Raw genomic sequence first — 22129 nt, forward strand, 5'->3', positions numbered from 1 at the left:
GCAGGTCCCTGGGTTCCACAGCCGGTAAGAGACACGCAAGGTGGAATCTCAGGTGTGTCGCACCCAGAGCTGCTGTTACCAGCTCCAGCCAGAACTTACCATTCATTCCTTCCTTTGTCCAATCAGCAGTTATGGAGCACCTGCTGTGGACGAGGTACTGTGGTCACAGGGGGCATGGGCGTGGGCAGGGAGGTACTAATCTGAAAAAGCCTAGAATCGCCGAAACCGGTTTGGCTCGGTGGATAGAGCGTCGGCCTGCGGACTGAGGGGTCCCAGGTTCGATTCTGGTCAAGGGCATGTACCTTGGTTGCTGGCACATCCCCAGTAGGTGGTGTGCAGGAGGCAGCTGATCGATGTTTCTAGCTCTCTATCTCTCTCCCTTCCTCTGTAGAAAATCAATAAAATATATTAAAAAAAAAAAGAAAAAGCCTAGAATCCACACAGAGGCATATTACTCAGCTATAAAAAGGGATGAAGCTCTGACACATGCTACAATGTGGGTGAACCTTGAAAACATGCTGAGAGAGAGAAGTCAGATACAAAAGGTCACATGTTTTATGATCCTGTTTATATGAAATGTCCAGAACAGGCAAATCCACACAGGGACAGAAAGTGGATTAGTGGTCACCAGGGGGCTGGGGGAGGAGGGATGGGAGGTGACTGCTAATGGGTACAGGGTCTCCTTCTGGGATGGTGAAATGTTCTAGAACTAGACAGAGGTGATGGCTGCATAATAAGGTGAATATACTCAATGCCATTGAATTGTACACTTTGAAATGTTAAATTTTATGTTCTATGTATTTTGCCACAATGAAAGAAAAATGGAAATGAAGGGGGACAAAAACGTAAAGAGATCAGCCCCTTCCCCTGCCTTCCTTCCCATGGTCCTAGTCTCTCAGGACTGACAACGGACTGCACTGGACAGAGGGTCTGTGTGTCCACCAAGAGTCCTGCGTCTGTGTTTATGTATGTGTGTTCTCATATCTCTGGGGGTGGGTCTCAGATTGGTGGGGGGACAAATAGATGTTTTCAGCTAAATTACCAGAGTGGTGGTGGGAATGAGTGAAGGGTAAGGGAAGACTCCTGGGAGGCAAGATTGCCCAGGCTTCCTCTTGTGTCAATTCCCAGGCTGGAGGTGGATGGTCCTTTGCTGTCTGACTCCTCATCACAGAGGTCAGGGATCATGCTGATGTGCCTACAGGTGGCAGGCTTGTGTGACAGAGTGCGGCGGGGGCCTGGGGTCTGGGTGTGGTTGTGTGATCTGCATGGGAGCAGGCAGCTTGGTCTTCACAAGTCCTGCATTCAAATCCCTCACTCTTCACTTCTCCTAACAGCGTGAGTCTGGGTCAGCCGTTTCGTTTATCTATGCCTCAACTTAGAAAGACTTCCCTGCCTAAAACAGGGATAATTAAGAGTCCTTACTGTACAGGGTTGCTAGGGGAATGAGATGGGAAGTAAATAGACAAGATGGCAGCTGCTATCATGCTGCTGCCCACTTTCCAGCTGGGAAAACTGAGGTTCAGGGGGAAGGATTATGGTTGCACAGTATGGGTCAGATGGGAGCCCAGGTCTGTGGCCTCAGAGCCAAACTTACCCCCACTTCTAACTCTCCCACTCCTCCACTCCCTCCCCCTCTGCCCACCTCATGGGCCCCCTGGCTGGTGCCAGGGCTAAGCTTAGAGGGGCTGGCCCGGGGCCCAGGGGTGGGCTGTTGCCGGGGGCTTGAATGAGGCAACCTTGCCTGGGAATCTGCTGGGCTGAAAGAGCTATTCTATTTATAGACCTGCACTGGGATTGGGTGAGCCAGCCCCCAGCCCAGAGGGCCTTCTCGGTCCCCCCCACACTGGGGCCCCAGGCCAAGGGCTGCTGTGAGTGGGTGCAGGGAGCAGAGGAGGAAGCTGGTGGGCCAGAGCAGGCTGGACCCTCCAAAAGATCTAGGTCTCAGGGGTGGACGGTGTCGCCCAAGTGCCTCTCAACATACCCAAGGTGACATACAGACACGGCACATGAAACCAGATTCATATCTGTCATATACAGTGTCACAAACAACCGAAACACACAATCACATCCCAGACACACAGTGACTGCACAGAGGGCTCATAGACAACCACACCTGACGAGGCCACATATAAGTGACACAGGCCACACACAGCCTCCCACCGCCATACACAAGTCATGCCTGCTGCACAGCCAAACTCACAGCTATGAGTCTGGCCCCATCTAGAGTCCCTTCACACTTAAACACCCACTGTGTCCACACACCTCTGTACCTCAGCCTTCCTGGCTGCCACAGACAGCTCACGTTTGTCCCATGTTGTTCACACTCAGCCATGTCTATAACTGTGGGCACACCTACAGCCAGCCAGCACCCAATCATGATCACCTGGCACCATGTCACCAACATGGAGACATACAGTCCTCCCAGGGCCACACTCAGCAAAGCCACTCAACCTCACCCTAGTCATGGCTCAGGGTGTTCCCACATGAGCTCAGCTCAGTCCCTTCACGCCCAGCCATCCCTCCCACTCCCACTGTTGCCCCCTCTTACCCAGACTCCCAGGCTCACATCCTGTCAGAACTGACAAGTGCAGCTGGCACTGAGGGAGCATCTGTCTATTCTGAGCCAGGCCTGCTGGCCCCAGGCAGACCCCAGCGAATAAATCAGACTCGGACCTGTCCCTAGGGTGCTGCTGGCCAGGGACCTCATCACACTCGCCCTCAAAGACTCTCCAGGCTGGGGCCTTGGGACAGCCATTAAACCTATTCCCCGGGGGGAAACCAAGGCTCAAAGCTATTTAAGGGCCTCTCCCTGCCCTACTCAAGGATAACAAACTCTTGAGAAGTGCGACCTGTTTTCTGTCAGGGGTGGGGCTGCCTTCCCAGAGAGAGTCCCTGCTGACCCATACTTGCTGTGTGACTTCAACAAATCCCTGACCCCCTCTGGGCCTCCATTTCTTCTCCTGAAAAAAATACAGAACTCAGCCCAGTGAAAGGAACTCCGGAGTCAGACGAGGGTTTGAATCCTGGTTCGCCTGGGTGACCTTAGCCAAACGACTTGGCTTTTCTGTGCCTCCGTTTCCCTCAGTGAACCAGAGTGGCAGTGCCTGGTTCTTCTAGAGTGCCCTCTGCTCCATCCCTTAGGCGGAGTGGGGAGGGAGTGCCCAGTCTCTCCTCACTCTGGCAAATGAATGGACCACTCTTGGCTGCCCTGCTGGGAGCTTACAGCTGGTAATTCCTTGGAGAAACAGGAAGCTCTTTCATGCCCAGGCGCCAGTGGGGAGAGGAGGTGGGAAGAGGGTATGAGCTGGCTTCAACCCAGTGGGCAAGGTGGCTCCATGCCAAGACCAGGAGTGGTGTGGAGGGCCCTGGGGAAAGCATATCCTTGGCCCCAGTGGCTGTACCCTCAGCTGTAAAATGTAGGTGACATGGACTAGCACAGCAGGTTTCATGAGCCAGTGGATGGAGATAAAACATTGCTTCAAGTTAAATACAGGGTGCGCTCTAGCTGGTTTGGCTCAGTGGATAGAGCTTTGGCTTGTGGACTGAAGGGTCCCAGGTCAAGGGCATATGCCCGGATTGCAGGCTCAATCCCCAGTAGGGGGCAGGAGACAGCTGATCAACGATTCTCTCTCATCATTGATGTTTCTCTCTCTCTCTCTCTCTCTCTCCCTTCCTCTCTGAAATCAATAAAAATATATTTTAAAAAATAAATAAATACAGGGTGAGTTCTCAACAAAGGTCACTGTTGTCATATGTCATCCTAAAGAGCCTACTAAATCCCCCAGCAGTTCTAGAAATAGAATTCCCTCACCAGTTCACAGGTGAGGAGACAGGCTCAGAGGTCCACATGCTTGTTCACAATCACACAGCCAGTTAGTGAGGGGCCCAGCCAGGATTTGAGCTGGACCTGACAAGGTCCATGCTCTTCCTAACTTCCTCTGGGGGAGGTGTTTTTTTTTGCCACGTCCAACTCTGATCCTGAGACCAGCAGACTCAAGTCTGGATGGCACCAGCTCATGACTGAATGCAGGAGATCCTGGCAGGCAAGGGCTGTTGGGGCAGCCCTTCCACTAGTGTCCCAGTTTCCCATCCAGCACCCCCTCCTGGGGCAGGCGTGGGCAGAGACCAGTAGGATGCCAGGAGGACCATTCCCCCAGCCCTTGAAGAAAGAGGCTGGGCCCCAGACTATTCAGTGGAAGCCAGGAACCACAGCCTCCTGGCAATGGCTGGTCTGTCTCAGAACCCTCCATTCATGCAGATCAGATGGTGTCCTGCCCTTTCTCAAACACCTTCTGTGACTGCTCTGAGCTCAGCAGGATCTGGCTCCACATATTTTATTCAAATTTATGGTCTTTGGTTATACTGTTCTCCCTGGCTGGACCCTACACCTCCCCACCGCAAGCCCCCAGATTTTTCTCACCCTGGTGAATTCCTACCCACCCATTAAGGTGTAGATACAATACCCTCTCTCCCAGGAAGCTCTCCTACCCCTGCTATCCTAGCACTATCTCTCTCCCTGGCTCAGCCCTGGCCCTATGGGGCTGTGTGTGTGTGTGTGTGTGTGTGTGTGTGTGTGTGTGTGTGTGTGTGTGTAGCTCTGTATTACCCAGATTGGGGGCTCATCAAGTGCAGGGATGGAACTGAGGCCTCTTACAATCCCTAACATCATCCAACACAGGGCTGGGCAGTAGGGAGTGGCAGTTGTTTAGTGAATCAGTGAACCAGATCTTTAGCCTGGTACCTGAAGCTTTGTGTAATCTGGTTTGGCAAACTCCTGTTCATCCTTCAAAACCCACTTCACATGCCCCCTCCTACAAAAAGCCTGTCCCAGGCAGCATTTACTGGGAAGACGGATTTGAAGGCCCGGCCTCCTGTGTTTCAGCCAGGACACAGGAGGCTGATGAAGACTTCTTGTACCTGCAATATCATGACCTCTTCCTTTGCTTCTGGGGGGCAGTCAGGTACATGGGTTTCCAGGTTGCGTTAGCAGTTAGATGGATTTGGCAGACTTCCCCAGTTAGAATCACATCATTATAAGAAGTATCTCGATTTCCAAAACCAGTGCTCTGTACCTGCGGGCACCAAAGGACAGTGTCCCACATACAGTTGTTTTTAGGTGCCCGCCTTAACCCAATCACTGGGCGCGAGCCCTTTAAGAGGCGGGCACTCAGGGGCGGGGCTCAAGTCAAACCCCGCCCCCGTGAGCGACGGCGCCGCGGCCGAAGCCTCTGCTTCTGCGCGGTCTCCGCGCGGTTCCGGGGTCCAGATTTTGGTTCTTTTTTCCGAAAGAAACAGAGCCTCGGAGCCGGAGCGACCGCCCGCCAAACCCACAGGACAAACCCCTGGTCTCGAGTCATTGGCAAAATCCCCAATTTTTCCGGCAAGCGGGTGATCAAGGCGACATTTAGGGCTGGGAAGGGTGGGTGGTGCCGGTTCTGGTCCCGTGCTGCAGGCGAGGGCGTTCCAGCTCAGAGGCGTGGACTGTCTCGCTATTGTGGCTGCGCTGGCGCGGGATTCGAACCCGTGCCGAGCCCAACTCTGAACCCTGAGGTCTTGTGGAGCTAAAATGACCCACTCGTTGGTTTGTGCAGACACCGTGAGCAGGTGAGGCCTGAGGAGGTGGGGGCGGGCAGCAGTGGTCCCTTCCTCAGCTTGGGGTGCAGCTCTCTTTGGATAGAGCACGGGGCTTGTGAAGCCGGTGGCGAGGAGGGGCGGATGGTGGGGGCCGGGCCCTCGGGGCTGGGTCCAGCCCCTCTCCTCGCCCTGATTCTGGTGCCTCCAGGGTGAGTTCGGTTCTGAATCGCAACACCCGGCAGTTTGGAAAGAAGCACCTGTTCGACCAGGACGAGGAGACGTGCTGGAACTCGGACCAGGTGAGCTCTCCACCCGTTGTGTGAACCAGATTCAGGGGTCCAGGGTGCCTTGAGAACTCCCGGGCACCACAGTTGGCCAGGAGGGAACATGGGCTGAGTCCTGCCCCCACCAATGAGAGAATAGCACTGCTTTGAGCCTGAATGGACTGTGGGCCTCAGTTTCCCTGTCTGCTTCCAGGGCCCCTCCCAGTGGGTGGTCCTAGAGTTCCCCCAGCGCATCCGTGTCTCCCAGCTGCAGATCCAGTTCCAGGGGGGTTTCTCCAGTCGCCGGGGCTGCCTAGAAGGTACTGGGAGGCCCTGGAAGAGGGGGAGAAGGGGTCGCAGGGGACACCCTGGCCTCCCAGTCTGCCTCTCTCCCTGCTGCAGGTTCTCAGAGGAGTGAGGCTCTCACTAAGATTGTGGACTTCTACCCTGAAGACAACAACTCCATTCAGATATCCTAGCCGGGCTTCTGGGGTGGGGGTGGTCTGTGCCTCTGAAAGCTGCCGGCGGTGTGTGTGACCTCCAGCAAGCGGCCTCCAGGCCTGCGTTACTTCATCTGTGAGATGGGCTGATGGTAATCTGTTCTGTGTGAGTCTCAGGGACCTACAGCACGTCTGAGCCGGGACTGGGTAGGGGTTGCAGACAGTTAAACGGTAAGCCGTTTCCCTTGACTGCTATGCTCACACCTTTCCTGTACCGGCTGCTGAAGTGGACCAGCTGAAGGTAACATTTGAGGACCTCACTGACTTCTTTGGCCGCGTGGTCATCTACCACCTGAGAGTGCTGGGGGAGAAGGTGTGAGGCCCCTGGGCAGCCGCCGCCTCCAGGAAACCCTCATGGAAGCACAGCACAGTCCTTCAAGTTCGGCACAGGTTTATTGGTTTCTGCTGGGAAGGATCCCTCCCACCATCTGTCCAGGAGCTGCCTTTGAAGCCAGTTCTGGGTTCCCCCAACTCTGGGTCGACCACTTTGTTCCCTGAGTGTCTGAGTCCCTGGGCGGGGGGGGGGGGGGGCCTTCACTCAGGATCGTCGGGCACCAGGTTATTCTGGAAGAGCTTGAGGATGTGGTTCTCGATCACCTGTTGCACTGGAAACAGGACAAGGAAAACATGGGCCATGAATGGAACTGGGGCTGCAGAGAAACACGCCCACCTGCGCCCTGCCTTCCCCGGGGTTACTGCCTTGAGAACTACGCCCTTCCCTCTGGGGACTACAGGGGCCTCCCCGCACTGGGACATGGATTTCGTACATAGATAAATCCACACCCCTCCCAGGACACAGCTGGGGAGACGGAGCCCCTGTGCCAGGAACCTCCGTTTCCCCTAAGTTTATAAAAACGTTTCTGGAGGCATTTCAGAGTTATAAAAATATTCCTTGCGAAACAAACTTGGTGAATTGTTATATGTATGAAAGGACAAGAAGGGCTATGAAGATTGATTTATCCCAAATGGAAGACTCCTTGAAGAACGGAGGGGATATTTCCCAAACCATCAATCCCTCCCTTGACCCCAGGGGTTGGTTCTGTTAGGATCACCCCATTTCATGGGTGGGGAAGCAAATGGAGAAGTGAGTCAAACTGGGGTCTCTCCTTATACCCACTTCCTGCCTCAGAGTGGCCTCCATGGCCCTGTGCACTGTGACCGGCCCCCTCCTTCTGGGTGTCCTCACCCTGCCAGGCCTCTGCATGAGATGTTCCTCCAGCCTGGGCCATCCTCCCTCCCCCTTGGTCCCCAGGAAGCCCACTGTGACGCCCCCATCCATCCTGAGGTGGGGCCAGGGCCGCCTTTGGGCCTCTCAGTGCCTGAGTGTCCTCCATCATGACCTCAGTCACTGACACACACTGACCTCCACCTCCAAATCATAGGGAGGCCCCTGAGAACGAGGCCTAGCACATGCCCAAGCCAGGTACACAGTGGCACTCAATGCTTGCTAACGTGTGCCCCTGTACCCTCTCTGGTCACCCCATCTACGGCGCCCCGTCACTTCCCCATGTGTCTCAGGCTGACCTTTCCGGTATCCCAGAGCCACAGCGAGATCCATTGGGGTGTAGCCAGAGTCAGCTTCAGTGGTGAGATCAGCTCCTCGGGCTACAAAGCAGGGCAGGTGCTGCGGGGAGGGCTGGGAGCCCGGAATGGGGCGTGGGACTCTGGGGATCCAGCAACCCCCAAAGACAAAGCCCAGGTCTGTTGGTTGCCCGTGTGGCCCTGGACAAGAGACTGAGTTCTGAGAATGGGGCCGACAGAACTCCCACCTCCAGGGTCCCTGAGGCCAGACCCCTGTGGTGTCCCACCACCTCCTGCCCCCTGATGAGTCCTTTGGGAAAAGCAGGCAAGATCTGTTCAAGCAGCGCTCTGGCCCCTCCCTGGCCCTCGGGACTCCTCAGTGCCAGCTAGAGCTCTTGGGCTCCCAGGTCAGCCTCTACTCCCACTCACCCAGCAAGGCCTCCACGCACTTCACATGGTTCCCACGCACGGCATAGAGCAGTGGCGTCCCTCCATTCTGTCAGGGGCAGGGGCAACCAGCACTACCTTTACTGGATTCTCACACCACCCAGCACCCTCCAATTTAATGTGGTTCCTTCTCTTTTTTTTTTTTGGTTCCTTCTCTTGTTTGTCACCTGGCAGGTCTAGCTCCTCCTTTGGGGCTCAGCTTCGATGTCCCTCTTCCAGGTAGGCCTCCCTGACCTCCTCCCTTGGCTGTGCAGATCGCCGGCTGCCTATGCGACTGCCATCACAGCATTATCCACTACAGCTCAGCTGAGTGTTTATTTATTGGCTCCTCCCTCCCTCCCTTCCCACCAAACACCAAACCTAGATCTGTGAGGCTTGGGGAGGAGTCTGTCTTGTGTTCTTAGCACCCAGAGCAGGCCTGGTACCCTGCAGGGAGCCCAGGGCCCGCATGGGGTGCCTCACCCAGTCGTAAATGTTGATGTCCACATCACGCTCGAGCAGCAGCCCCACGATGTCTGTGTAGCCACCTGTGCTGGCCAGTGACAGGGCGCTCTCCCGCTCCTTGGCCAGGATGTGGGGGTCGGCACCCTGGGGGGAGCAGAGAGAGTGGTGATGGGAGGAGTGGGAGATCCCCTGGAATCCTGTGGTCCCCAAGGCAGCCACATCTAAAGACATGGCACTGGCAGGTTCAGCTGAGACTTGGCCGCCCTCAAGTCCCAGGAAGTCCCCAGCTGGGCAGGGACGCACCCACTCAAGCAAGAATCGGACGGTCTCTATCTCTCCGAAGGCTGAGGCCCAGATGAGGGGGGTGAAGCCACGCTCGTCCGGCTTGTTGATGAGGTTGTCGCCTGGCAGGAGGGGTTGGTACCACTGGGCTGCACCCCTGCCCACTCTCCCCAAAGCTGCGGGAGCGGGGATCAGGTGGGCAGCTGGGGTCAGATGGGGGGACACATGTGGATACACACAAGTGGCCACGCTTGTACACAAACATAGACACAGGCACGCATGGACACTCACAGGTCATGACAGCACACATGCACATACCAGCACACGAGGTCAGACAAGCACATGGGTGTAGACACACACCTTTCCTCAGATGCTCCTTCAGCTGGCTCAGCTCTCCCTGGGCTGCAAGCTGGTGGATGGACAGGGCTGGGGCCAGAGAGAGGCAGTGTCCTCACCTGTCCCATCCTTGCTCTGTGCCTCAGTTTAGCTTCTGTCCCAAGTTGCTCCTCTCAGCCCTGCCACCCTGTCACCCCCCCACCCCCACCCCCCACCATTAAGGACAGGGGCCACTCACAGTCCAGGGTGGCCGGCAGGGCTGAGACCTCGTTCCCCCGCTGCCGGTTGGTGAGGGTCGTGGAGTGCTTTAGGGAGTTGCCTGGTGGAAGAGAGAGGAAGGGTTCTGGGGCTTCAAGCTAGACCCTGGGGGTTTAGAGCTACCAAAGACACTGCATGACTCTCTCTTCCACTCCACGGATGCTACTGGAGCTGAGCCCTGAGAAGCTGGAAGCTATAGGACCCACTGGCCAATCTGGGGATGTCCCATAGACATCAACGGGTCATCTCCTGAAAACCTGAAGAATTTGGAATTGCTGCTCATCACAAAAGGCAGCTCTCGGAGTACCCTGAGTGGGGTCCTGGGCCCTGCCTGTCATCAGAGATGTTAAATAAGGTAGGGGTCAAGGCCATCCGATCTCCTGAGAGACAGAGCTCTAGGGTCCTGCTGCTGTGTGGAAGTCATGGCCTCGGTCCTTTTAGTGATGGAAATGTTCTAGAATTACAGAGAGAGGTTGGGGTTATCCACCACTGTAAGTGTACTTACTGCCACTAAATTATATGCAATTCTGGTTAAAATGGTAACTTCCATGTTATGTGGATTTTGCCATAATAAAAACAAATAAGCAATCCCTTGCTGGGTGGGGCAGGAAGACATGTATGCCCTAGGCAGTGGGACATAAAACAGAGGCCCCAACATTCCACAGTCCTTGCATCCCACAGGCAGTACCTACCCTGAGGTGAAGAGGCGCCAGCATCTGGTTCAGGGTTCCCAGGCTCTGGGGTGCAGGGGAAGAGACTGAGCACCACTGTGTCTGAGCCATCCGGGGCCTCATCCCTGGGGTCTTCGGGTTCCCCAAATTCTGGGGTGGGAGGCTGCTGGGTCAGGCTGAGGTCCTCTGAAGGCTGGGTGAGCTCCATGGGGGGCGAGGGGAGGAGAGAGCCCCTAAAGGGGAGAGATGACAAGACTTGTGAACAATTCTTACGAAGTTAGGTGCCAGCTGCATAACTGGTCTTACACAGCGAGGGTGGATAAACTCAGGCTCAGCAGGGAAATTAAATCACAGTCCAATTCCTTTTCAGGCCCACTCTCCACCACCACCAGGACACATCCAACAGTCATTGCTTAGAAGTCCTGGCTCTGAGGTCAACTATCTGGCTTGGAATCCTTCCACTTACAGGCTCTGAGAACTTGGGCACATGCCTTACCTACTCTGAACTTGTATCCTCATTAATAACACGGGGAAATGAGGTCTAAAAGAAGTCATATCTGTACATAGCTAAGCAGGGGGCCTGAAACCGGCAGAGCTTCATAAATGTTCGCTGTGGTTATTTTTTGCAGGGTGGTCCTCGGAATGACGAAGGGATCAACAAAGATGTAATTGGTTCCATCCCACCCGTCCCTCCAAGCCGATCCAGGAGGTTCACTCACCTTCCACGAACCTTCTCTGTCACCCCTCGCCGCAAGCCCGGATCCCCCAAAACTTGGAGGCCCAATTCACAAACTTTTCCCCTCCAATTGATGTAGCGGGGAGCAAGCTGGAGCCTCGATAGTCAGCGCTCTGGCTTCTTCTGCCGGGACAGAGAGCAACTTGATACTCGACCACTACCCCCACCCCAGAGGTCCCCCACTGCGCCTGCGCACCCTACCCCCCAAAAGTGCGGAAGGGCAGGAGCAATAGGAGCTGCTTCTGGCCCTTTAAGGATTGGAGGGGGCGTGGTTTCCGCTGGAGTCCGAGCAGTGCAATTGCTCCTGTGCCTTCTAGTCCCGCGGGGTCAGAGAAGTGGGCGGGGCCTCAGAGGGCTCGGTGGATCTCATTGCGCCTGTTAGAAGCCAATCGGCTCTAGTGTGGGGCGGGAAGGCGGGGCTTTCTCCCTCGAGGGCAAGAGGGCGGGAGCAGGCGGGGCGTCCAGGATTTAAAGGGGCGACTCCATGATCGTCCCCGTCAACCACAGTGCTCCCTCTGGGTGGTGGGGGCTCATGAACATGTGCAGGGATTTGATGGCAGTGAGGTGCAAAGAGGCCGTTACTACGGTCCGCAGTGAGCGGTGTGTAGAGCGTTCCCCAATTCATCCGCCCCTGGAAAAGGGGTTCTTCCCTTCCACGGTGTCCCTCCAGGAGCTTCATGGGGTCCTAGCCCCGCCTCACCTGCCTCCCGGTGTGGCCCCTTCCCCGGTCTCTCATTCACGGCCCCTATCCGGGTTTGGTAGAGATGGAGGAACGGAGGGCAGGCAATGGGTACTGGAATAGTGGCAGGGCTTAGTGCGGTTTCGCAGGGGAAGGTTTAGGGAGCTGTCACCATCTCCAGCTTCCGGTTCCGGTTTTCAAGCTTAACGGGCCTCCGTCGCTATGGAGGAACCGGAGATGCAGCTCAAGGGGAAGAAAGGTAATGCGAGGCGCCGGGCTGTACGAAGAGCCCAGGAACTCGCGGAGGGGCATCTTGACAGGGGGTGGGAGGTGGCAAAGACGGGGAGGGAGCATGAGGGGCAGAGATTGAACTGCCATCGAATCCTGGTTCGGCCTCTGACTAGTTTTGAAAGCTTTAGTCCCCGTGCCTCGGTTTTGTCATCTGTAAAATGGGGAGTATAGTCCTCCTCCCTCCCTTCATAGGCTTGTGAGAACGCGATGAACTGATATTGGTAATGCACTGGAAGAAAGCTCGGGCGTGGCAGCCGTGCGTATTCTTGCCTTATAGCAGTGGTTCGCAACCTTGGCTGCACATTCGAATCACCTGGGAATCTTTTTAAAATCCTGATTTCTGGGCCTCATCCTCCGGAAATTCTGTTTCTTTGTTATGGGGTGAGGCCACAACATTAGTAACAAAGAAACAATTTCCAGAGGATGAGGCCCAGAAATCAGGATTTTAAAAAGATTCCCAGGTGATTCGAATGTGCAGCCAAGGTTGAGAACCACTGCTTTATAGTTACGTATTTGTGTGTTTACATTGACTTTTTTTATATATATATTTATAATCCCATATATTTATAATCCCATATATTTATAATCCCATAGTTACAAATTACAAAATGCCATAAGCGTTCTAAATTATGAAGTCTCTTTATATGTCTTTAAAAAATTATTTTTGTATTGATTTCGGAGAGGAAGGGAGAGATGAGAGAGAGAGAGAAACATCACTGATGCCCAGCCGGCGTGGCTCAGTGGTTGAGCGTGGCTCAGTGGTTGAGCGTCGATCAGGAAATCAGGATTCGATTCCGGTCAGGGCACATGCCAGGATTGCGGGTCCCTCTTCAGTGTGGGGCGTGCATGAGGTAACTGATCAATGATTCTCTCATCATTGATGTTTCTATCTCACTTTTCCTCTCCCTTCCTCTCTGAAATCAATAAAAAAATTTTTTTAGAAAGAAACATCACTGATAAGAGAATCATTGATCCGCTGCCTCCAGCATACCTCCTACTCTGGAGATCAAGCCCAAAACCTGGACATGTGCCCTCACCAGGAATTGAACCATGACCTCCTGATTCATAGGTCAAGGCTCAACCACTGAGCCACACCAGCCGGGCACACGTTATTTCTAATTAGTTAGAAGGCACAGTACATTTAATTCCACCACTTTTGTAAGCACCCAGCTGTAAGCTATTACATGCTCATTTTCTAAAGGAGGAGGCCTAAGAGGGTAACAGTTTCTGTAACGATGCAGTTTGGAGGTGGCAGGCTGGTGAGCTGGCCTGATTCACACTAGACAGACAAATGCACGGCGTCCTTTGATTCCCAGACATGCCAGCGTTCTCTCTCTTGCCAACCACACTGCCCTGGGCAGTAGCATAGGATCATCTCTGTAGCAAACCTTGAGAGTGGGCACTGTTATCATTGCATTTTTACAAATGGGGAACTGAGGCTCAGAGAAGCCCCCGTCCTCACAAATCCAAGCTTTAATATTTTTTTCTATAAATACGTAACTTAGTAAAAAATGAGAATTTAAATATAAGAGAAACGAACAAGGTGCTGAGATTGGGAATGAGGGACATGTGTTTATTCTTGGTGATTAGGGAAGGCTTTTCCCAGGAGGTGACATTTCAGCTGAGACATGAGGGATGAAGCTGGGGAAGGGGTAGTGTCAGTGGCAGGAACAACACAGGCAGAGGCCCTGAGGTGGCAAAGTGTTCAGAGCTTTGCTGTAATACAGTAGCTACTGGTCACAGTATTTATGGGTATTTAAATTAATTAAAGTTAAAAAATCAGTTTCTGAGTCACATTAGTCACATTTCAGGTGCCCAGTAGTGGCTACCTCATTGGACGGTATAGATTATAAAACCTTTGAGTCATCTCAGAAAGTTCTTTTGGGCAGTGCTGGGAGTGTCCAAGTAACAGCCAGGAGGCATTGGGCCCAGGCAGAAGGCAAAGAGGGCAGGGAAGTCAACAGCAGCAGAACATACAGGACCTTAAAGGCCATGGTGAGGAAAGCAGATTTTATTCTCTGGCTGATGGGAGCCATGGAGGCTTCCAAGCAAGGGAGGGTCATATTTGATGTGTTCACTAGGAGTTCACTCCATCTGCTCTGTGCATATGGGTCTGTTGGCAGGAGGGGCTGAGTCTGGCATCCAGGTGGGAAGCGGCCATACCTGGACCAGTGGGGTCAATGCAGTGATAAGCATGGGTGAGGCTGGGCTTTGTTTTGTGTCAGAACCAGAAGATCTCCTCATGGATGGCGTGGATGACCAGCTGACTGGGAATGCAGACCCTGGGATGAGGATTTGTGTGTAGTTAACTTACCAGGAGAGCCCCACAGACTAGAGGGGAACAGAACAGGGCTGTGGAGGAGGCTGAGCAAAGAGCAACCTCAGGTAAAATCCCTCAGAGGTTGGTCTCAGCCTGATTTGGCAAGGAGTTTTAGGGGAGTGAGTCACACCTCCCAGTTGTCCCAACACACAGCAAGGGGCACAGACTTTTCATACTCCTTAATGGTCTGTCATGGCTGAGGGCCACCCAGGGGTATAAGTAAACTTTCAGATCCAGTAACCAGTGGACCCTTCTAGGAGGAATCTCAGACTTATTCACTGGGGTAAAAGGAATTCGAGGAGATCCGAGTGGGCAGCAGCAGTGTCCACTATAAGTAGAATTGGGAGGGGAAAGATCATGAGTGCACTGGATGCACTGATAATATGAATGAGGCCATCTGTGACCATGTCCTTCAACCTCTCTCCTGGGCCACAGGTGACCCAGCTGCTGGAGGGGACACCAGAGACTCCTCACTGCTCTGGCTGGACTCAGAGGTTGAGCAGTCAGGAGTCTTACGCTTTGTTTCTTTGTGTCTGTGCACCCTTTTCCCTTATTTTGCCACCTTCCACTGTCAATTCTGGAACCAGTCACAGACAAGTTCACCGAGAGCGTCTACGTCCTGGCCAATGAGCCGTCTGTGGCCCTCTACCGGCTCCAGGAGCATGTGCGCCGCTCTCTGCCAGAACTGGCCCAGCATAAGGTGAGCCCCATGCACCCCTGCACCAGCCCCTGCAGGGCCTGCACATTGTGAGCTGGGGCCTGCTGGTAGAGCAGGGGCTCTTGGGATGAGTCAAGGCTGGAACACAGCAAGGAGGCATGTGGTCACTGAGCCAGGCTGGGGCTGTGGGTGGACAGATGTGGGGCAGATTTGGAAGAAGGAGCAGCAGGCCTAGATGAATTGTGACCTGTATGGTGAGAAGGAGGCAGCTGTGTGAAGACTAGAGGGAAGAGCATGCCAGGGAGAGGGGGCAGTTGGTGTAAAGGTCCCAAAATGTAGCAGCTAGGTGTCCACAGAAAGCCTGGACTCATGAGGGAAGAGAGTTGGAGGAAGAAAGGTTGGGGGCTGGAGGGGGCCAGTCTCTGCAGCCATGGTGACCGGGTGCTCCATCGCAGAGAGCTGGGATGACAGAGGTGGCAGCCTCCCCCTGCCTAACAGCCCCACCCCACCCCCCAACCCCCACAGGCCGACATGCAACGGTGGGAGGAGCAGAGCCAGGGAGCCATCTACACAGTGGAGTACGCCTGTAGGTGAGCACCTCAGCCTCCCCATTGCCAGGATCACCTGGCTCTGCATTGGGGTCACCGCCTGGGCATTCAGGAGCATCTCAGCCAGCTCCCTGGTGAGCCCTGTCTTGCCAAGCCCACCCGAGGGAGGAAGCATGTGGGTCTCAGTTTCCCTGGCCACACAGCAGGTTCTAGCCGAGGCCTGTGCTTCTCACTGTTTGCTCAACCTCTGTGTGCCTCGGGCAGGCTTCTTCCCAGCTCCGATCCCCTCCCCACCTATCATAGGAGGGTGTAACAAGGTTGGGGAAACAGAAGATTTGTCATCTTAACCACTTCTAAGTAGTTCATGGCATTCAGTACGTTCACACTGTTAGACAGCCATCACCATCCATCTCCAGAACTTTTCATCTTGCACAACTGAAACTCTGTTTCCATTAAACACTAACTCCCATCCTCCTCCCCCAGCCCCTGGCACCCACCATTCTATTTTCTGTTTCTATAATTTGACTGCTCTAGGGACCTCACATGAATGGAGTCATACAGTATTTGTCTTTTTGTGTCTGTCTTCCTTCATTTAGAGCAGTGGTTCTCAACCTGTGGGTCGCGACCCCTTTGGCGGTAGAACGACCCTTTCACAGGGGTCGCCTAAGACCATCCTGCGTATCAGATATTTACATTACGATTCATAACAGTAGCAACATTACAGTTATGAAGTAGCAACGAAAATAATTTTGTGGTTGGGTCACAACATGAGGAACTGTATTTAAAGGGCCAGAAGGTTGAGAACCACTGATTTAAAGCAAACATGTCAAACTCATGGCCGGTGGGCCGCCTGCGGCGAGTTTGACATCCTTGATTTAGAGTAATGTCCTCAAGGCTCGTCCATGTGATAGTATGTGCTGGGATTTTCTTCCTCTTTAAGGCTGAGTAAAATTCCACATTTTGTTTATCCATTCATTTGTCAGTGGGCATTTGTGTTGCTTCCATGGTTTGTTGTTTGTTGTTGTTTGTTGTTTTCTGTTGCCTTTTTACTTTTTTTCTTTATTGATTAAGGTATTACATATATGTCCTTATCCCCCCCATTGCCCCTTGGGTCCACAGGCCGACGCTCTAACCGCTGAGCAAAATGGCTAGGACTGTTGTTTTCTATTTAATTTTCTTTTTTAATATCTTTACCTGAGGATATATTTATTGATTTTAGAGAGAGGAAGGGAGAGAGAGAAACACCAATTTGAGAGAAAAGCACATCGATTGGTTGCCTCTCAACTGGGGACTGAACCCTGCAACCTGGGCATGTGCCCCCATCAAGAATCAAACCCATGACCCTTCAGGTAACGGGATGATGCTCCAACCAATTGAGTATACTGGCCAGGGCTGGGTTGCTTCCGTGTTTTAGCTACTGTGAATAATACTGCTGTGAATGTGGCTGTACCATTTGTGGGGTTTTTGTTGTTTTTTTTAAAGTATATTTTTATTGATTTCAGAGGGGAAGGGAGAGGGAGAGAGAGAGAGAAACATCAATGTTGAGAGAGAATCATTGACTGGCAGCCTCTTGCATGCCCCCAACGAGGGATCGAGCCCTCAACCTAGGCATGTGCCCTCGACGGAATTGAACCTGCGACCCTTCAGTCCACAGTCCGATGCTCTATCTACTGAGCCAAACCAGCTCGGACTGTTTTTGTTTTTTTGTTGTTTAAATTTTCTCTAAATCTTCAGATGGTCTCCTCCGCCCCAGGGAAAAGATGCCTGAGGGTGAAAAACGGTAGTTGGTGTTTTTTTTGCGTTATGGCAGTTCTGCTGGCCTTTTCTCCTGCACTTCTGTTGGTTTCTGGGACTGTATTTAATGCCCTGGCTTGTTCCATTTGCCTCAGGAGTTTGGCCACTTTATTTAGAGATGCTGTTTGCACCTGGCATGGCCTGTGGGTCATTTGGTGGAGGCTGGACACTCGCACCATTTCTCATCGTGGCACTGTGGGGTTTGCTTGCCGGCTTCTGCTGTGTGGGTGAAGGTTCCTTGAAAGGAAGTCCTGCTGCTGGGGCCGCTGAGCTGAGTGTTCTGCCATCAGCAGTCCTAGTCCCCCCACTGGGACAGGGGTGACCGGGACTAATGGCGTCTTCCTGAGGAGGGCGTCCATGGCGTTATGGGCATGAAAGAGCCCTTGGCTTTTATTTATTTATTTTTTTAAAATATGTTTTTATTGATTTTAGAGAGAGAGAGGAAGGGAGAGGGAGAGAGACAGAGATAAACATTGATCAGTTGCTTCCCGTATGCGCCCAGGCCAGGGATTGAACCTGCAACCTGGTCATGTGCCCTGACTGGGATGGAACCAGCAACCTTTCAGTGCATGGGACGACGCTCAACCAGCTGAGCCACACTGGCCAGGGTGAGCCCTTGGCTTTTAGTTATTTGAAATGCTTTATGCAGTGTTAATGGTTGGTGTAAAATTGAAAGATGTTAAATTGGGGTAAACTATTGAATAGTGAGCTTATGTTAGTGAAGTTTTTTCTTTTTTCATTTCTTTATTTTCATGTTTTATTTGTGACTTTTTAAATCAAGTTGGGCAATCAAATACTAGAAAAGCTGACTACACTTGGTGGCATAAGATGAACAAGTTAACAGAGTGAGAAACAGTGAACGCTCCTCCCCTTCATCTCGTGGCCATTTTCAAGCAGGCCTCAGGTAATAAATAGAAGGGATTTTTTTTTTTCTTTAGCAAAAGGAAACCACACTTTTAGTTCTGGTCAGTGTGGCTCAGCAGTTGGAGCATCAGCTTTTGAAACGAGGGGGGGTTCACTTTCTGGACAAGGACACGTATCTGGATTGCGGGTTCAATCCCCAGCCCTGGTCTCCATGCGTATGGAAGGCAACTGTGTCTCTCTCACATCCATGTTTCTTTCTCTCTCTCTCTCTCTCTCTCTCTCTCGCCCCCCCTCCTTTCCTCCCTTCCACTCTCCCTAAATATCAATGGAAAAAATATTCTCAGATGAGGATTAACAACAAACAAAATAAAACCACACAACGGGACACTTTTCTTTCTATGCAGATGTTGCACAGGTGACTTTCTGGCATTCGCAAGGCCCCTCGCGTCTTGGCAGGAAAATCTAAACTTTGAGCTCCTGACGAGCCCCCATGGAGGCCCACAGAGTCCCCCAGGGACCTGCTGAGCTCCAGTTGGTGGGTGCGGCAGGGTGGTGCCTACTGGGTCTGTCTTCCCATTATAGTGCCGTGAAGAACCTTGTCGACAGCAGCGTCTACTTCCGCAGTGTGGAGGGGCTCCTCAAACAGGCCATCAGCATCCGGGACCACATGAACGCCACCCAGGGCCACAGGTAGCTCCCAGGACCACCCACCCCTGCTGCCTCCGCCTCTGCCGGAACCTTCGCCACTCAGCCAGGAACTGCCGCTTCCTCCAGCTCTGGGCAGCCTCCCTGCTCCTTGGACAGCTTCCTCTCCTCACCTCTCAGTGCCTGCACCTTCCTCTTGTCCGTTGTGTCTGTGGCAGCAGAGTGCAGTCACTCAGTACCCAGATCCTGAGCTCTGCTGTGTGCCTGTCCTGGGCTGGTCCTGGGGACAGAGAGGTGACCAGGACAGGTCTGCTATGGTTTCACAGGGAGACACACAGCAACCAGGTACACACGGAACAGACCAGAGCACTTCCGAAGTGTGCAAAGGAAAAAAGGGAATGTGGGGTGTCTCTGATGAGTCGGAGGAAGTGGGAGCGGAGGCCTGAAAGATTTGCTGACAGAAATGACTGGGGATGATGTTGCAGGCAGGGCAGTGGTGAGGACAAAGGCCCTGGGGCTGGGGCACTAGGTGAGCTGGAGGAACATCTAGAGGATGGGTGTGGCTGGAGCAGGTGAGCGAGGGGGAGATGGGGTCAGGGAGGGAGGCAGCCAGCAGGGAGGCTGCCCAGAGCTGGAGGAAGCTTTGAGCTGAAGACATGGTATAAACATGAAAAGCACTACAGTCCTTGCACACTGAGGAGAGAGTTTTTGGGGAAGGAGTTTTTTGTTTTTCATAACTTAATAAATATGCATTTGAACACACACATATCACATGCTGTAAGCCATAACTCTACTTTGAGATGTCTCTGGCTCCTGTAGTTTGGGGTTCTGGCCTGCCTGTCCCCCACGAGATATTTAGAAAAAAAGAAAACCTCTGTGTTGCTGTGTCGGATAACTAAAACGTGAGAATCATTCAAACAGAAGCCTGGTGAATGTATAAAACAGATGTGCAGCAATCCTGAGGTAGCATGCTAGGGTTTACCTGGGTTTGCTGTTCTGCTGCTGTTGGTGACAGTCATCACTAGAGTTGACTGTGAAGTGCCTTGCACAGAGCCCTGCACTCAGTAGGGCCTCAAAAAGCTATAGCTTTTACTTTGAACTCGTGGTTTTCCAAGTGCTTTCAAATGCCCTGCTTGTCCCTGCTGTTGTGAAAATGCAAAATGCTTTTCTGAAAGCTCCACGCTGCTGCTAACATCTCTCTTTGCAAGGCCTGTGGGTTTGAAGTTCCCAGACATGCATGAGTCCCAGCCATGACCTCTGAAGTAGGTGGCTGGTCCCATTTTTACCAAGGATGCCCTGAAGGCTCAGGCCCGGGGTCTTGGGAGGGTGACCCTATGCACAGTCCAACCTAGCTGAGCAGGCCTCTGACTCTGGTCTCATGAACACCGCACATGTTTTATTCCAGCCCCGAGGAGTTGCCCCCACCCTCCTCGGCCTGATCCCAGAAGAGACTTGGAGGTGCTTTGGCCCCTCCAACCAGGTCAGTGCTGAGTGGGGCCAGGAGCCTTCCTGCGTTCCATGCTCTGAACTAACCCACCCTTTTGTTGTCCAAGAAGGGATTTACCATCTAACCGCTTGGGCTTGTAGGGCGGTTTGGTCATCCGGGGGGGAGTGGGGGGGGGTGCAGGGTGAGGGAGACCTAGGGCCTCTGCTGCTCAGGGTCATTGTCAGCCTGTCTCCCTCGTGCTCCCTCTGCCATCTTCTTGCCCTTATTCAGGTCATAGGCCCTGTCCTGATCCCAAGGACTCCTCCTGAACAGAGTGGGTCCATATTTCCCTGCCTGCCGCATGCCAGCTGCTTGCCTTACTTACGTACCTTCTCTCAGACAGAGCCCGGCATGGCGATTACCACCCAACTCTGGACTCCTCGCTCCACCACTGACCTGCTGTGTGACCCTGAGCAAGTCACCCCCCCTCTCTGGTCTCTGCTTTTCCTTCTTGGAAGTGACTCACCAGGTGGCAGAGGCGGCAGTTTTCCCGCTCCTGCCTGTAACCCCCAGGCCAGCCGTAATGTCCCCTTTGCTGCCCGGGGATTCCTGCCCTGCATCAGCATGTTTCCTTGGACCAATAACTGCCACCGTGTTGATCCCCATAGATTACACTGTGCTGGGCTCTGCAATGGTCATCTCTCATCCTCAGCCCCATAGGCAGGTGTCGCCCTCAGATACAGATGGGAAAATAAATGCAGAGGTGGTGTGACTTGGGCAAGGCCACACAGCTAAAGGAGACCAGACCCCTGCCTGGTTTCGTCCCAGCCTTGCCTCTGACATGCTGTGTGACACGGGGCCTAGGACTGACCCTCTCTCGTCCTCCCTTTCTCCATCTGGACAAGGAAGGCTGGACTGGACCTTTTCTACAGCTGAGGTGGGCATTCGTGTACTTGCTTGCCTGGCCGGATTCTGCCTCAAGCAGAAACACCCACCCCGGGCGTAGGCCAGATGAAGTCACCCTGGGACCCTGAATCCAGCTGTACCTGACACGAGTCCCTCAATTACTGTATTTGCCAAAATTGCTTTGAGTCTTTCTGCTAACTGCAGAAGAGCCTATACTGATCTCTTCCAATTCTAGGCTTAGGCGGTCATGACCCATAGTCTGTACACCTCCGAGGCCAGCTGTGTCAACACAGTGTCCAGCAAAATGTATCGGGAAGATACATCAGGCCCGCTACATACATTCCCCGTGGCACTGTGGGTGGTTGGGAGACAAGGGTGGCAAGGGCCAGGGGCAACCTAGGGGAGAAACAGGGTCCCGGTGTGGTGTCAGGGCTGTGGAGGAGCCTGAAGGCCTGGGAGAGGGTTTAAGGACACAGGAGGTGTCAGGTCAGTCCTCTCTCCCCTCCTAGAGTGTATTAGGGGCCTCCATGCTGCTATTCTGCCTCCCCACCACCCCAGCTCAGTTTGAGGGGAAGGAGGGACCTCAGGTCCAACCCACTGAGGCCCTGACTAGTGTGTGGTCCCCACAGCATCAGTCTTCTTGCCTGCTCTGAAAGTACCTGTAATTGTCCGTCCCTCCTTCTACCTGTCCGCCATGCAATCATTTGTCCAGCAAATATTAACTGTCCTCTGTGCGTCAGGCCCTGCCGGCCCAGGGTATGCCCTGGTGAGCAAGACAGGCCAGCAAGAAAGGCCGCTAAGTGAGGTAACTACACATACCCCAAGGGCACTGTGAGGTAGTAGGAAACAGTTGTGGGGTACCCCAGACCTTTCCAGGGTTCCCTGCCACCCACAGCCCCAGGACACAACCCTAGCCAAAGACGATTCTGGACTGTCAGATCCCTCACACGGAGTCCAAAGGCCCAC

At 53.4% G+C, this 22129-nt stretch overlaps 3 protein-coding genes across 11 annotated transcripts; 2 read left to right on the plus strand and 1 right to left on the minus strand.

Moving 5' to 3' along the window:
* Positions 1-5208: 5208 nt before the first annotated feature.
* On the plus strand, positions 5209-7206 carry NR2C2AP (nuclear receptor 2C2 associated protein). Of its 2 annotated transcripts, none has more exons than XM_059696108.1 (5): positions 5209-5604; positions 5783-5873; positions 6052-6157; positions 6240-6307; positions 6540-7206. In XM_059696108.1, the coding sequence occupies exons 1-5, from the start codon at positions 5567-5569 to the stop codon at positions 6654-6656; spliced, it is 420 nt and encodes a 139-aa protein (XP_059552091.1). In that variant the 5' UTR covers positions 5209-5566; the 3' UTR covers positions 6657-7206. The 2 variants fall into 2 exon arrangements, with proteins under 2 accessions (XP_059552091.1, XP_059552092.1); XM_059696109.1 differs by having other exon boundaries at positions 6106-6157.
* RFXANK (regulatory factor X associated ankyrin containing protein) lies at positions 6712-11858 on the minus strand. 5 transcript variants are annotated; one of them, XM_059696102.1, is made up of 10 exons: positions 11733-11858; positions 11016-11155; positions 10318-10529; positions 9606-9686; positions 9392-9457; positions 9053-9234; positions 8768-8893; positions 8288-8354; positions 7862-7942; positions 6712-6942 (listed from the first exon to the last, which is right to left on the minus strand). In XM_059696102.1, the coding sequence occupies exons 3-10, from the start codon at positions 10502-10504 to the stop codon at positions 6872-6874; spliced, it is 861 nt and encodes a 286-aa protein (XP_059552085.1). In that variant the 5' UTR covers positions 10505-10529; positions 11016-11155; positions 11733-11858; the 3' UTR covers positions 6712-6871. The 5 variants fall into 5 exon arrangements, with proteins under 5 accessions (XP_059552085.1, XP_059552084.1, XP_059552086.1 ...); XM_059696101.1 differs by lacking the exon at positions 11733-11858 and having other exon boundaries at positions 11016-11726; XM_059696103.1 differs by lacking the exon at positions 11733-11858 and having other exon boundaries at positions 9053-9207; positions 11016-11725.
* BORCS8 (BLOC-1 related complex subunit 8) lies at positions 11804-21361 on the plus strand. Of its 4 annotated transcripts, none has more exons than XM_059696113.1 (6): positions 11804-11970; positions 14910-15022; positions 15506-15570; positions 18769-18876; positions 20237-20311; positions 21167-21361. In XM_059696113.1, the coding sequence occupies exons 1-5, from the start codon at positions 11934-11936 to the stop codon at positions 20268-20270; spliced, it is 357 nt and encodes a 118-aa protein (XP_059552096.1). In that variant the 5' UTR covers positions 11804-11933; the 3' UTR covers positions 20271-20311; positions 21167-21361. The 4 variants fall into 4 exon arrangements, with proteins under 4 accessions (XP_059552096.1, XP_059552095.1, XP_059552093.1 ...); XM_059696112.1 differs by lacking the exon at positions 21167-21361 and adding an exon at positions 20549-21058; XM_059696110.1 differs by lacking the exon at positions 21167-21361 and adding an exon at positions 20657-21058.
* Positions 21362-22129: the final 768 nt, after the last annotated feature.

This window comes from Myotis daubentonii, chromosome 5 (assembly GCF_963259705.1).
Source record: "Myotis daubentonii chromosome 5, mMyoDau2.1, whole genome shotgun sequence".
Lineage (NCBI taxonomy): Eukaryota > Metazoa > Chordata > Mammalia > Chiroptera > Vespertilionidae > Myotis > Myotis daubentonii.

What these genes read in the sequence shown, in the direction of transcription:
- BORCS8 (XM_059696113.1), top strand. Translation starts at nt 11,934, where the DNA reads ATGGAGGAACCGGAGATGCAGCTCAAGGGGAAGAAAG. An exon ending in CAGAACTGGCCCAGCATAAG is followed by an intron (nt 15,023 to 15,505) that starts GTGAGCCCCATG and finishes CAACCCCCACAG; the next exon opens with GCCGACATGCAACGGTGGGA. An exon ending in ACAGTGGAGTACGCCTGTAG is followed by an intron (nt 15,571 to 18,768) that starts GTGAGCACCTCA and finishes TTCCCATTATAG; the next exon opens with TGCCGTGAAGAACCTTGTCG.
- RFXANK (XM_059696102.1), bottom strand. Translation starts at nt 10,504, where the DNA reads ATGGAGCTCACCCAGCCTTCAGAGGACCTCAGCCTGACCCAGCAGCCT. An exon ending in ACATCAACATTTACGACTGG is followed by an intron (nt 8,355 to 8,767) that starts GTGAGGCACCCC and finishes TGCCCCTGACAG; the next exon opens with AATGGAGGGACGCCACTGCT. An exon ending in GGCTCTGGGATACCGGAAAG is followed by an intron (nt 6,943 to 7,861) that starts GTCAGCCTGAGA and finishes TCCTGTTTCCAG; the next exon opens with TGCAACAGGTGATCGAGAAC.
- NR2C2AP (XM_059696108.1), top strand. Translation starts at nt 5,567, where the DNA reads ATGACCCACTCGTTGGTTTGTGCAGACACCGTGAGCAG. An exon ending in CGTGCTGGAACTCGGACCAG is followed by an intron (nt 5,874 to 6,051) that starts GTGAGCTCTCCA and finishes GTCTGCTTCCAG; the next exon opens with GGCCCCTCCCAGTGGGTGGT. An exon ending in TCGCCGGGGCTGCCTAGAAG is followed by an intron (nt 6,158 to 6,239) that starts GTACTGGGAGGC and finishes TCCCTGCTGCAG; the next exon opens with GTTCTCAGAGGAGTGAGGCT.